This window comes from Oryx dammah, unplaced genomic scaffold (genome assembly GCF_014754425.2).
Source record: "Oryx dammah isolate SB20612 unplaced genomic scaffold, SCBI_Odam_1.1 HiC_scaffold_8, whole genome shotgun sequence".
Lineage (NCBI taxonomy): Eukaryota > Metazoa > Chordata > Mammalia > Artiodactyla > Bovidae > Oryx > Oryx dammah.
Window position 1 is genome coordinate 17,396,461 of NW_024070192.1, and position 14,225 is coordinate 17,410,685.

A 14,225-nucleotide genomic window follows, 5' to 3' on the forward strand; every position below is an offset into this window, starting at 1 on the left:
GATCTTAACAACTTTTGAATATCATTTCTTTCTTTCCTTATTTAGTCGAGAACTTTTACCGTGTTCCTTAAAGACAGCACTTTACGGCTTCTCTGGCAGATCCGAATTGCCAGCATCACTCTTCTTGTGCTTTGGGGCCATTATTAAGTAAATCAGGGTTGCATGAACACAAGCACTGCGATATCACAGTGAGCGATCTGATAACCAAGAGGGCTACTAACAAAGTGACTAATGGTGGGACAAAGGGGTGATTCACACGTCCCAGGCAGGATGGAGAAGGAGGATGAGAGATTTCATCGCACTACTCAGAATGGTCACAGTGCAAAACTTGTGAATTGTTTATTTCTGGAATTTGCCACTTAATGTTTTTGTGGAAAATATAGTTGGCTGTGGGTAATTGAAACCATAGATAAGGGGGAACTGGTGTATCTGATGGTTCTGGAGGCCAGAAGTTCACAGTCCAGATGCTGGCAGGGTTGGTTCCTTCTGGAGATTCTGAGGAAGAATCCGTTCCACGCCTTTCTCTCAGCTTGTAGTGTCAGCAGCAGCCTTGGGCATTCCCTGGCTTGGAGACACATCACTGCAGGCCCTGCCTCTGTCATCACACGGGGTTCTCCCTCTGTATCTCTGGTTTCACTTGGTGTTCTCTGTGTGTTCTCTTTTCTCCTCTTATAAGTAGATCGGTCACATTGGATGAAGGGCCCACTGTACCCCAGTATGACCTCATCTTAACACATTTGCAACAACTCTACTTTCCAAATAAGGTCACGTTCTAAGGTCCTGGGGGGTAGGATTCCAGCATATCTTTTGCAGGGTTGTGGGGGGGACACACACAATTCAACCCATAACACGACAAAAGAACAAGTAAACCAATTTGAAAATTGGCAAAGGATTTGAATAGACCTTTCTCCAAAGAAAATTTACAAATGACCAATAAGCATATGAAAACATGCCCAGTGTTTTTAGACATCAGAGAAATGCAAATCAAAACCATAAGTTTGCACTTCATATTATAGCCATACATTCATCTGACTATAATCAAAAGTACAGATAATAATGATGGAGAGGATGTGGAAAATTGGAACCCTCATACATTGCTGGTGGGAAGGTAAAATGGTACAGCCACTTAGGAAAACAGTTTGGAAATTCCTCAAATGTTAGACGTAGTTATCATCAGTTGAGTTCAGTTGCTTAGTTGTGTCCAGTTCTTTGTGACCTCGTGGACTGCAGCACGCCAGGTTTCCCTGTCCATCACCAACTCCCAGAGCTTGCTCAAACTCATGTCCATTGAGTCTATGATGCCATCCAACCATCCCATCCTCTGTTGTCCCCTTTTCCTCCCACCTTCAATCTTTCCTAGCTTCAGGGTCTTTTCTAATGAGTCGGCTCTTTGCATCAGGTGGCCAAAGTATTGGAGCTTCAGCTTCAGCATCAATCCTTCCAATGAATATTCAGGATTGATTTCCTTTAGGATTGACTGGTTGGATCTCCTTGCAGTCCAAGGGACTCTCAAGAGTCTACTCCAACACCACAGTTCAAAAGCATTAATTCTTTGGCACTCAGCTTTCTTGCTTTCTTTATGGTCCAACTCACATCCATAACACGGCTACTGGAAAAACCATAGCTTTGACTAGACGGACCTTTGTTGGCAAAGTAATGTCTCTGCTTTTTAATATGCTGTCTAGGTTGATCATAGCTTTTCTTTCAAGGAGCAAGCGTCTTTTTTATTTCATGGCTGCAGTCATCGTCTGCAATGATTTTGCAGCCCAAGAAAATAAAGTCTGTCACTGTTTCCACTGTTTCCCCATCTATTTGCTAGGAAGTGATGGGACCAGATGCCATGATCTTTGTTTTCTGAATGTTGAATTTTAAGTCAGCTTTTTCACTCTCTTTCACTTTCAAAAAGAGGCTCTTTAGTTCCTCTTAGCTTTCTGCCATAAGGGTGGTATCATCTGCATATCTGAGGTTATTAATATTTCTCCCAGCAATCCTGATTCCAGTTTGTGCTTCATCCAGCCCAGCGTTTCTCATGATGTACTCTGCATATAAGTTAAATAAGCAGAGTGACAATATGTAGCCTTGACGTACTCCTTTCCCCATTTGGAACCAGTCTGTTGTTCCATGTCTGGTTCTAACTGTTGCTTCTTGACCTGTATACAGGTTTCTCAGGAGGCAGGTAAGATGATCTGGTATTCCCGTGTCTTGAAGAATCTTTCAAAATTTGTTGTGATCCACACAGTCAAAGGCTTTAGCATAGTCAATGAAGCAGATGTTTTTCTGGAATTCTTTTGCTTTTTTGATGATCCAACAGATGTTGGCAATTTGATCTCTGGTTCCTCTGCCTTTTCTAAATCCAGCTTGAACACCTGGAAGTTCTCAGTTCATGTACTGTTGGAGCCTGGCTTGGATAATTTTGAGCATTACTTTGCTAGTGTGTGAGATGGATGCAGTTGTGTAGTACTTTGAACATTCTTGGCATTGCCTTTCTTTGACATTGGAATGAAAACTGACCTTTTCTAGTCCTGTGGCCAGTGCTGAGTGTTCCAAATTTGCTGGCATATTGAGTGCAGCACTTTCACACATCATCTTTTAGGATTTGAAATAACTCAGCTGGAATTCCATCACCTCCACTAACTTTGTAGTGATGCTTCCTAAGGCCCACTTGACTTCACATTCCAGGATGTCTGGCTCTAGGTGAGTGATCACACCATTGTGGTTATCTGGGTCATTAAGATATTTTTTGTTATCATATTATCCATCAATTCCACTGCTAGGTGTGTAAAGAGAATAGAAAACATGCGTCCACAGAAGAACTTATACATCAAGGTTCTCTGCAGCATTATTCATAATTGTCAAAAAGTAGTAAACTACTCATATGTCCATCTTCTGAGGAGTGGATATATAAAACATGATAAATCCATAATTGGAATATTAATTGGTAATAACAAGGAATGAAGTAATGATACATGCCAGGACATGGATAAACCTTGAAAACATCATGCTAAGGGAAAGAAAGTGAAAGTGAAGTTACTCAGTCGTGTCTGACTCTTTGCGACCCCATGGACTGTAGCCCACCAGGCTCCTCCCTCCATGGGATTTTCCAGGCAAGAGTACTGGAGTGGGTTGCCATTGCCTTCTCCAGGGGATCTTCCCAACCTAGGGATCGAACCCGGGTCTCCTGAATTCCAGGCAGATGCTTTAACCTCTGAGCCACCAGGGAAACCAGTTTCAGAAGACCACAGGTCGTAAAATTTCATTTATACATATTCAAAATGGGCCAACCTAAGGAAACGGGGTTTCTCAGGTGGCGCAGGGGTAAAGAATCTGTCTGCAATGCAGAGACACAAGAAAGGTGAGTTTGATCCCTGGGTTAGGAAGATCCCCCTGGAGGAGGAAATGGCAAGCCACTCCAGTATTCTTGCCTGGAGAATCCCATGGAGAGAGGAGCCTGGTGGCCTACAGTCCATGGGGTCACAAAGAGTTGGACACGACCGAGTCCTCACACATGGAAACAGAAAGTAGATTATTGATTGCCTGGAACTGGAGGGGCTGAGGGGAAACAGGAAGTGGCTGCTGATGGGGTTTCCTTATGGAACAATGAAAATGTTCTACACATAGATTGTGGTGATGGTTGCACAACTCCATGAATATGCTAAAACTACCGAATTACACACTTTCTTTTGTTGTTCACATCACGTTAGATCTTAGTTCCCCAATCAGGGATGGAACCCACTCCCCCTGCAGTGGAAGGGCTGGAGTCGTTACCACTGGACTGCCAGGGAAGTCCCTGAATTATACACTTTAAATGGTTTAATTTTATGGTGTGAATCGTGTCTCAATAAAGGTGTTTTTAAAAACAAACAAACCTGCCTTTCCTTCTTTCCCAATAGAAAAGCAAGAGCTGGATCTCAGAAGATGACTTCTACCGGCCTCCCCGAGAACAGCCCAGAGAGAGTCCTTCTGATGCCGCCACAGCTTCTCCCAGAGGGATTCCCGAGTCAAGGCCTGGCCTCCTCGTGCAAGAACCAAGACGAAGCTGCTCTATGGAGGCCTTAGACAAAGCTTGTGTGCCTTCCCCAGGAAGCGAGAGAAGCAGGGTCACCCCGGCACCGCCGGAACACAGGAACTTCAGGGTGGTGCATCGCCGGCAGATGGGTAGGCGGCTCTGCGGGCGTCTGGGTGCTGCACTGCGCCTGAGCAGTGCCTTTCGGAGAACAGTTCGAAAGTCCTCTCTTGCGTAACCGATTGGGCGGCATCTTCTCCCAAGTAAAACCTCATCCCAAAATGTAATAAGGAACACCCTTGCAGAGTAATTCAGGAAGGCATTTCAGGAAGAGTACTGTATTTTCTCATAAAATCTTTTTTTAGTTTTTATTGGAATATAGTTGATTTACTCTGTCGTGTTAGTTTCAGGTGTACCGCACAGTGAATCAGCCACACAGATACATACATCCACTCTTAAAATCTTAAGCAAGTAATGCTCAAAACTGCCTCCAGAGTACATGAATACTGTTTCATACACAAAAATGGAAAATAACTTCCCTGAAACTCTCCTATAAATCTTAATGATTATACATAAGATTATATGTAAGATACATAAGATTATATGTAAGATACATAAGATAATCTTGTGAGTATATAGGCCTCTGGATTCTGCTTGGGGCCCAGAACGAAAGCCCCGCCTCTTGAGGACTCAGATGTTTCAACTGCTCCTCCCTAAGGCCCTTCTCTCAGATGGTTTATTTAGCAGCTCTGGTGGGGTTTATCAGATCTCCAGTTTGTTCACTGTCCTCTTGTGTGCAGTTCACAAGGAGGCCAGCTTGACCTCCACACCCTATGAAATTCCATAAAGCATTAAATAACCATAACCTAATTTTTATGTCTGGCACAGCCCTGGTTTCCATGCCACCTCCTCTTAAGTTTTTCTTTCAGCTCATGTAATGGCTGCAACCATACCAGAGAAGGTGTGCTTTATGCCTGCATCATCAGGTACCCAGAAGGATAGGAAGACCCTCCACAGTGGTTTGAAATCTCTAAGGCTAGTCCAAGCTGGTAGAGAGAATTGTGTGTCCTTTGGACCCCCTTGTTCAGGAAGATGGCTAGCCCCCAGGGATCAGGGAGCCTTGGGCTGTGTGTGGTACGCACACCCCCTACTCAACAGATACTTATTGGGCACCTGCGATGTGCCAGGTACTATTCTAGGTGCTGGGGACACAACAGGAAACCAAGCCAGGTCCTTATCTTCATGGGAGTTGTATTCTAGCGTGAGAGACAGGAAATAAGCAGATGAACAAATAAACGTATAGTGGGGGCGGGTGATCATTCCTGTGGGGAATAGTAAACTGGGGAGGTGGGCAGGGTACCATTTCATAAAGGACGGCCAAGGACTTCCCTCATGGTCCAATGGTTAGGACTCCACACTTTCATTGCTGGGGCCCACGTTCAATCCCTGTTCAGGGAATGAAGATCCTGCAAGCTGCACAGCACAGCCAGAAAGTAAATAAATGAATAAAGGCTGGCCAAGGAAGCCCTCACAAATTAGGTGACATTTGAGGAGGCTTGAAAGGTGGGGATAGAGGCATGAGGCGATCGTTGTATTTCAAGCAGGGAGAAAGTGCGCAAAGGCCCTGCAACAGGAACATACTTGATGTGTCCAGTAAGCAGCAGAGACCAGAGTAGCTGGAACAGAGGAGATGGGAAGGGGGTGGCTAGAGATGAGGTCAGAGTGATGGGGGCCTCATGGGCCATGGTAAGGACGTTGGCTTTTGCTCTGAGAGAGACGTGATCTGACTTGGGGGACTCTGCAGGGAAGTCATCCTGGCTCATTTCTTGAGGCGCTTCAGGGGGACATAGACCAGTCAAGAGGCCACAGCCATAAGCCTGGCCAGGAATGATGGTGAACCAAGCCCCTGTGGTAGTGTTGGAGGAGGTGAGAAGTGGAGGAAGGCTCTGGATATACCAAGAGGATTTGCTGGTAGATTAGATGTGGGGTGTGAAAGGGAAAAAAAAAAAAATCAAGGATAGCTCCAAAGTTTTAGTCCAAGCATCTGGGAGGATGAAGTTTGCCATTTTACCAGATGAAGAACATCAGGAGAGAAGTGGGTTTGGAGTGGGAGAATCAGGAACACGTTTTTGGACATGTCAACTTTGAGAAGCCTATTAGACATACACGGAGCAGATGGAGATTGGAATCTAAAGCTCAAGGGTGAGGTCCAGGCTGGAGATAAAAACTGAGGAGTTGTTGGCATAAAGCCCCAAGACCAGGGAAGATCAGCTAGGAAAAGTGGGGATTAGTAGAGAAGAGAACCAGGGCCGAGCCCGGGGCCTCCATGAAGAGGCCAGTGAGAGGAGGGAGCATCAGGGAGACAGGAGAGGGGGACCAGTGACGGCAGAGAAGACCCCGGGAAAGGGGGGCTCTGCTGTGTGCGGTGATGCTGATGGGCCAGGCCAGATGGGGACCAACGACCAGGCTTAGGACTTGGCAACAGGAGGGCCTGGTAGCCTTCCCAAGGGCAGATTCTGTGGACTCAGGACAGAAGGCTGCTCGGAGGAGGTTCAAGAAAGAACAGAAGGAGGGGGTCCCAGAGACATTCCCACACCTCCTCAGAGGGGTTTCTGTAAAGGGGACAGAGACCCAGGGTGGTAATTAGAGATGTGAGTAGAGTCGAGAGATATTTTTAATGCTGGGAGAAATAACAGCGTGTTTGTGGGCTGGTGGGAATGATCCAGGAGAGAGGGAGAAGACAGTGACGCAGGAGGGGCAGAAAAGATTGCTGGAGAGAAGTCCTTGTCCTTGAGCAGGCGGGGTGGAGGTGGGGGGACCCCTGCACAATTGCACAGTTGGGAGGGTGGCCTCAGATAGAAGCACAGTCAGTTCTTCCCCAGTGATGGGGCTCAGAGTGTGGCTGCAGATGCTGGAAGGGGAGAGTGTAGTGAAGCGCACTTGGAGGTGATTGTTGATGTGCTTTTATTTTCTCAGTGAAATTCAAGAACACAGTCATCAGCTGGGGTGAGGGTGGGAGGGAGGCTCTCAAAATACGTTCCCATCCAGCCGGCGGTGGCCTGTGTTCTCCAGGTGGTCACGGAGTCCACACCCAGGACAGGACTCAGGCCCTGGAGATTATCCAGGGTGACGAAGGGCCAGGCCTATCATCTGACGTGCCTCTTTCTGCCTGCAGGGCTGTCCAACCCATTCCGGGGGCTCTTGAAGCTGGGCACGGTGGAGCGGCGGGGGGCCATGGGCATCTGGAAGGAACTCTTCTGCGAGCTCTCCCCGCTGGAGTTGCGCCTCTACCTGAGTGGCAAGGAGCGCACCTGCGTGGACACCTGCTCACTGCTGCGCTGCGAGTCTGTGGGGCCGGCCCACAGTGACGGCCGCTTCGAGCTGCTCTTCTCCGGCAAGAAGCTGACCCTGCGCGCCTCGTCCCGGGATGAAGCCGAGGACTGGCTGGACCGGGTGCGCGAGGCGCTGCAGAAGTGCCGGCCCGTGCAGGAGGAGGAGTGGGTGACCATCCAGTACCCGGAGCAGCCCGAGGACCCTCCAGAGGCCTCCCAGGGTGGCCACCCTGCCCCCTCGGACCTGCACACAGAGGCTGAAACCCCCCAGGGCCTGCAGTTCAACTGGTCCTTCTCCCAGGTGCCTGAGCCTGACGCTATCAAAGAGTCCCTTCTCTACCTGTACACGGACCGCACATGGACGCCCTACATCTTTTCCTTGTCCTTGGAGTCCCTCAAGTGCTTCCGCGTGAGGAACAACGAGAAGATGTTAAGTGACAGCCACGGAGTCGAGACCATCCGAGATATCCTCCCGGACACAAGCCTCGGGGGCCCAGCCTTCTTCAAAATCATTACGGCCAAGGCCATCCTGAAGCTGCAGGCCGGGAATGCCGAGGAGGCTGCCCTGTGGAGGGATGTGCTACGCAAGGTCCTGGCGTCCTACCTGGAGACGGCCGAGGAGGCGGTGACCCTGGGCGGCAGTCTGGATGAAAGCTGTCAGGAGGTGCTGAAGTTCGCCACGCGGGAGAACGGCTTCCTGCTGCAGTACCTGGTGGCCATCCCCACAGAGAAAGGCCTCGACTCCCAGGGCTGCTTCTGTGCAGGTGCTGACTCCCTGTCCTCCACCTCCAGCCTGCCCACACTGGGGTTCCTACTCTAGGCTCTGTACTCCTTCCTGCTCCCCACAAGCACCCCCATAATGCCTTGGGGATGTTGCAGCAAATTAGGCTGTTCCATGATCCTATTATATTCTTCTGGAGCCAGGGCTTCAGATATTTTTGCAAGCTTTTACAAGTGTACACAGCTATTTAATTACAAAAATAGGCTCATACTACTTGCTGGCCAACAGAACTTTCTGTGACGATGACAATGTTCTAGAATCTGTGCCATCCAGTAGCGTAGCTACAAGCCATGTGTGGCTACTGCATACTTCGTATGGCTTCCTGGTGTGGAAGGAACTGAATTTTCATTTGCCTTTAATAATATATGTGTACGTGCTCAGTCATGTCTGACTCTTTGCAATCCCATGGACTGCAACCTACCAGGCTCCTCTGTCCATGGAATTTCCCAGGCAAGAATACTGGAATGGGTTGCCATTTCCTCCTCCAGGGGATCTTCTCCACCCAGGGGTCGAACCCACATCTCCTGGGTCTCCTGCATTGGCGGGCAGATTCTTTACCACTGAGCCACCTGGGAAATCCTTTTTAATAATATATTTAAACGGACACCTGTGGCTTGTGGCCATGATTTTAGACAGCTCAGCTGTATCTATTGTTCTGCAGCTTGGCTTTAATCCAGTTAGGAATACGTTATGCACATTCTTCTACATCAGTACATCTGCTCTGTCATTAGCATCATCAGATCCAGTCCTTCCATGCCAGGCAACTGGGCCAGATGCTTTCTTTGGATTGTCTCATTTAATCCTCACAACAGCCCCATTGGGATTTGTCTCTATTTATAGCTGAGGAAACTGAGTCACAGGACTGGTGAGTACCTGTCCTAGGTTCACACGGTGAGCGATGGTGGAGCCGGAAGACCACTTAGTGGCCCCCGACCCTGTGCTCTTAGCCAGGCGCCCACAGGGCCTCCCCACTCCCGTGCTTTCAAGGCTGCATGATATTCCCTTGCTCACGTCCCATTTTTAGGTCTTCTCCCTTGTCCAGACACCCGTTTCCTTCAGCCAGGCCCTCCAGCTGAACTGTGAGGAGGTAGCCCTGCAGCACAGGGAGACGCCGCTGGTGGCCTAGGAGCTGCCCCGTCGGGGTGGAGCATGTGGGGCTGGAGGGGAAAGCCTGCTTCAGACATCTGAAGGGAGTGGTCTGCGGTTGGTCCCCCGCCCCCGCCCCCAGCCCGGGAGGATGGAGAAGCTATGCAGAGCAGAGCTTCTTGCAGAAAAAAGTCGTCAAGGCCCTGTTCACCCCTTGCCCCCCTCCCCCACCTGCCAGCCCCTAACACTCACACTTTGTCCTTTAACCCACAGGCTCCAGGTTCAAAGAGGAGGCCAGGCCCCCAGGGCTAGCAGGAGGGCTTCCCCACTGGGGATTTGGATGCTAGCAGGCAGCTTTCCCCACACCTGCCACCACTATCTCCCCCACCTCCACCAGCCCCCAGCCAGCCAGACTGAAACTGGGGAGCTTCCTTCTGCCCACAGAGCTCTGTGGCTGGGCCACTGGCCTCTGACATCTGGCTTGTATCTCATAGTTTACTTTCAAAACCTCATTTAAACTTTGTAATAACCCCACAAAGTAGCAAATAGTAGCTAAATTGGAACCTTGCAAAAATTCAATGAGGGTCAGAATGAGACAGCGCATACACCAAAGAACCAGCCCTCCTAGTCTCCAGGAGGCTGAAGGGACTCCCCCTGGCCCTGTAGGAGACAGGGCCTGTGCTCAGGATTTGAGCCCTGCCTCTGGTGCCCTGGGCATACCCTACTTTGATTCCCTCTGCCCCCTGCTTTGGGGGGCTCCAGCAGAGGGGATGAAGCTGGGCCCTGCACCCCATCCCGAGGTAACAGGCCCTGCCTTCAAGCTGGCACCAGGCCATGTCTACCACCTCTGTGTCCAGCCCCGTGTCCCCAGCTCCTTGCCAAGATCTTGACTCCCTGCTTCCATTTCTGGGCCCCGGTGGAGGGGTGAGCTTAGCAGAGGCTGGGATTGGTGGACAAGCCATAGAAAGATTGAACAGATGCAGTTAGGAATAAGAGAACGCGGGCTCTGCTCCAACCTGACCCAAACTTGACTCCAGCTGTGCACCCAGTCGTGGTGTGAGTGGGCAGGTTTCCTAACCTCTGTGCATCAGTTTCTACAGCTGGGAAACAGTGACAATAATTCTTACAGAGTTTTGTCTTAAAGGTTAATTACCAAAGTTGATTCTGATTGGTGGGAATGTGAATGGCAGTTGTTTTTATCTTCATGCTCTCCTTTCTAATCTGGCTGCATTCCCTAGCTGGCAGGCCCTTTGCCTCAGCAGCTACTGTGTTGCTCAGGAGCTGACTCTGGCCCCACTGCTGCTCACCCTCCCCCTGTTCCTCTCCCCAGGCTGCTCCCGGCAGATCGGCTTCTCATTTGTGCGACCCAAGCTCTGTGCCTTCTCTGGCCTCTATTACTGTGACATCTGCCATCAAGACGATGCCTCAGTGATCCCGGCCAGGATCATCCACAACTGGGACCTCACCAAGCGCCTGGTAAGTCTTGAACACAGCCTGTCATGGCCATACAGGGCTGCTGAGCAACAGAGAAGGGGTCGCTCCTCTTTGCAGCTGCCTTTCATATGTTTGGGGGAGTTTGGCTCTAGAGAAGCCAGGGTCACTAGTTTAGGCTCCATGATGTGGGGGAGCAGACCAAGAAAGTAATTTGGTGCTGGTCTACAGCACCTGGGCAGAGCTCTGTCCATGCCTGCCTTGGTCCTCAGGTGGGAATCAGGATGGTTCACTGTAGCTCCCCATGGGCACAGATAAAACTGCTTAGAGCACCAGTGTAGACAGATAGGCAGAAATGATAGAACAGATTAGATATAGAGGATGGGTGGATGGGTTCGGTGGGATGGGTGGGTTGAGGGGTGGCTTGGTGGATGGATATGAATGGATGGATGGTAGATATGTGGATGGATGATGTATAGATGGGTGGATGGATGAATGTAGATGGGTAGATAATGGGTGGATGGATGGATGATAGATGGATGAATGGGCCAGCCAGCTGCTTCCCCCTAGGAGCAGTCAACCTTTTCCAGGCATACAAGCATCTGCTTTTTGTTACTTTTGGAATCATACTGGGCTTATACTGCTTTATAACATGTTTGTTCAGTTAGTATTACATCTTAGATACTTTTTGATGTTCACCAAATGCCTTTAAATATGATGTATTCTGCAGTCTTTCAGATTTTCCTCTTCTTCAGCTGAGCTTATCTACTTACATAGCTGTGTTACCCTGTGCAAACTCTTCCACTTGCCGCTTGCTTGTCCATGCTGCTGCTGCTGCTGCTAAGTCACTTCCATCGTGTCCGACTCTGTGCGACCCCATAGACGGCAGCCCACCAGGCTCCTTGTCCATGAAGGGGGGTTAATTACTGTGTCTGTCTCCGGGCAGTGAGGACTAAAGGAAACAGAACCCACCAGTCACTTAGATGGTGCCCCTTCCCTTTCCTAAGGCCTCACCTTCTGCCCCTAATTCATTCGGTCAGGGTCTGCCTCAAGAGGTGCGGACTGGCTTTCTCCCAAAGGCACAGCTTTCTGCTGAGACAAGACATAGAAACAGAGGAAGTAGCCGTTTACTTCTCTCAAGACCCAGGCCTGCCAGCCATGCTGTCTCCTCGTATGTCCCCATCAGAGCCCAGAGAACATAATTCTCGGAACCTGTACCACCCTGACCTCCATCCCCTGGGGATGGAAACACCTGTTACCTTCACTTTGGTTCTCTTTGTCTTTTTTTGGCCGTGTTGCATATGGGATCTTAGTTTCCCCACCAGGGATCGAACCGCAGCCCCTGCATTGGAAGCACGGAATCTTCACCGCTGGACCACATTAGCTTAGAGAAGCCCCAACATTAGCTTCACTTTGGCTTTTTTATTGGTTACCTCATCCTCACCCCTGCCCTCAGCGTTAAGTATTTAACTAACTACATGGAGAAAATTAAACCTCAAGATGACCACAAATACAAAGAACCCTCTGGTCATAAAACACTCTCACCATTTACAACATCCGGATGCCCCTGTTGAGCCATCTCCCTATTCACTGCTGTAATTTTGGTGCCACTTCCTTTTTCCAACTAGAAAATTCTAACAATTCCCTCGGCATACCTAAGGTCAGGAAGCATCCAGCTCTCTCAAAGACACCAGACCTGGGAAAGACAGGAAGGTTCAGAATAGGAAGTGGCAGGCTGGCAGGTTAGGGGCCCCTTGTTCACTGTCTGGCTGACCCACTTGTGCAAGGCCTGGCTGGCACTTGGCAGGATGTCAGCCCAAGCCTGGGGCTTCTCCCTTTGTCTGTCTCCTCCACACCCGTAGGGGAGGAACAGTCCAAGGAGAGCTCAAAGCTCATGCCTGTCTATGTACTTGGCAGTTTTCAGCGTGCATTCCTGCATGTTATTTCATCTGGGCCTCACCCTAAGCCTGGGGCTGAGTTGTGGGCAGGGCTGGGCAACAGCAGTCTGACCTGAGTCACTGACTCACCAGGCCTTTGCCAGTGTGATGCCTGTGGGCTGGGGCCTGGTTCCTCAGGGCTCTGGGAAATGGGGAAAGATGGAAGTATCAATGAGGTGAGACATGCTGGGGAAGCCGGTAGAGCAGCCCCTGGCCTGACAGTCTCCTCTGGGCCTGGCCCATCCCCCAGGGCCAGCGGACAGACGCCGGGACCACACAGGCACCCACAGAGTCTGATGGCAACTCCCATTCACCGAGAAGCTGCTTACCTGGATTTTCTTTTAATCTAAACTCAATCCCATGCAGTAGGTGCCTTTATTTCCCCCATTTTACAGATGAGGAAACTGAATCACAGAGAGGTTAAGTAAGTTTCTTGAGGTCATACAGTTGAGAAGGGGTGGAGCCAGGATCCAAAGTCGGACTAAGCACTGCAGGGTGACTGATGGTGGAGAACACCTCAGCTCCTCCATCCTTATCCTCCCCAAAGAGACTGCAGGGGAAGGGGCTTCTCTTTGTAAGTGAGGCGGCCAAGAGTGCAGAGACAGCACTCAGTTCACACCTGGGCTCTGCTTTCTTTCTGGTGGCTTGGATCAGTCACTTTAGCTCCTCTGAGTCTCAGTTTCCATATCTGTAAAATGGGGATGATGACACCTTCCCCTCTGGGTTGTTGTGAGGGTGAAGAAAGGATGTGGTCAAGGTCCTTAGCCCAGTGTCTGGCAAATAATAGGTGCTTAGTACTTGGTGTTAGGGTCAGGGCCAAGGGAAGAACCTTCCATGTCTAACAAGTGGGAGAAACCCAGATCGATCACTCAACTTCACATGGAGACTTGGAGGGAGGCCCTGCCCTGGTTGGTGCTATTAGTGAGGACGGAAGAAGCTCAGGAAACCTCTGGTTAAGCTGTATCTGATCCATGGTTTCCTGTGGTTGGAGCCTGACTCAGATCGGTCACCTGATTCCTGAGTCGGCCCAGGGTAGTGTCTGTTTCCTTTCAGCAGACAGGGGGCAGGGGCGGGGAGGCCAGGAAATAGTGGGAAGGATCTGTGAGGCCCAGGAGGAGAGAGGTGTGGACCCTCCTTCCTGTCCCCACGTGGTCAGGCAGGGGCAGCTGCTGGTGCCAAGGGGGAAGAGCGGGTTTAGAAGCCAGATCAACTGGGTTCAAATCCTGACTTATCTGAGCTGTGGGCCTTAGCCAAGTCACTTCCTCTCTCTGAACCTCAGTGTCCTCATCTGTAAAATGAAGATGGTGCCGCTTCCCTTGGCAGGTGGCTGGAGGGGTGAGTGAGAGAGTAGGTGGCCCAGTGCCTGGCGACCTCAGGCGCTCACGAAATGGCCCTCCTGTCTCACCCTCGCTGCCCGGTGGTGTCCTCAGGTCTGCAGGCAGGCCCTGAAGTTCCTGACGCAGATCCGGGCCCAGCCCCTCATCAACCTGCAGCTGGTGAACGCATCGCTGTACGAGCACGTGGAGCAGATGCGCCTCATTGGGAGGAGCCGGGAACAGCTGAAGCTGCTGGGGGACTACCTGGGCCTGTGCCGGAGTGGAGCCCTGAAGGAACTGAGCAAGAGGTGAGCGCCCAGACCCGGGGACACACACACA

The 14,225-nt window shown here is 50.3% G+C and overlaps 1 protein-coding gene across 3 annotated transcripts in view; it reads left to right on the forward strand.

The window, feature by feature from the left end:
• Positions 1–14,225, forward strand: part of PLEKHM1 (pleckstrin homology and RUN domain containing M1) — a 61,107-nt gene that overhangs the window by 32,908 nt on the left and 13,974 nt on the right. For all 3 annotated transcript variants that reach the window (XM_040245091.1, XM_040245090.1, XM_040245089.1), the window contains 4 exons: positions 3,891–4,155; positions 7,179–8,099; positions 10,533–10,678; positions 14,001–14,194. In XM_040245091.1, the coding sequence (XP_040101025.1) occupies positions 3,891–4,155; positions 7,179–8,099; positions 10,533–10,678; positions 14,001–14,194 (1,526 nt within the window). The remainder of the gene's footprint in view (positions 1–3,890; positions 4,156–7,178; positions 8,100–10,532; positions 10,679–14,000; positions 14,195–14,225) is intronic.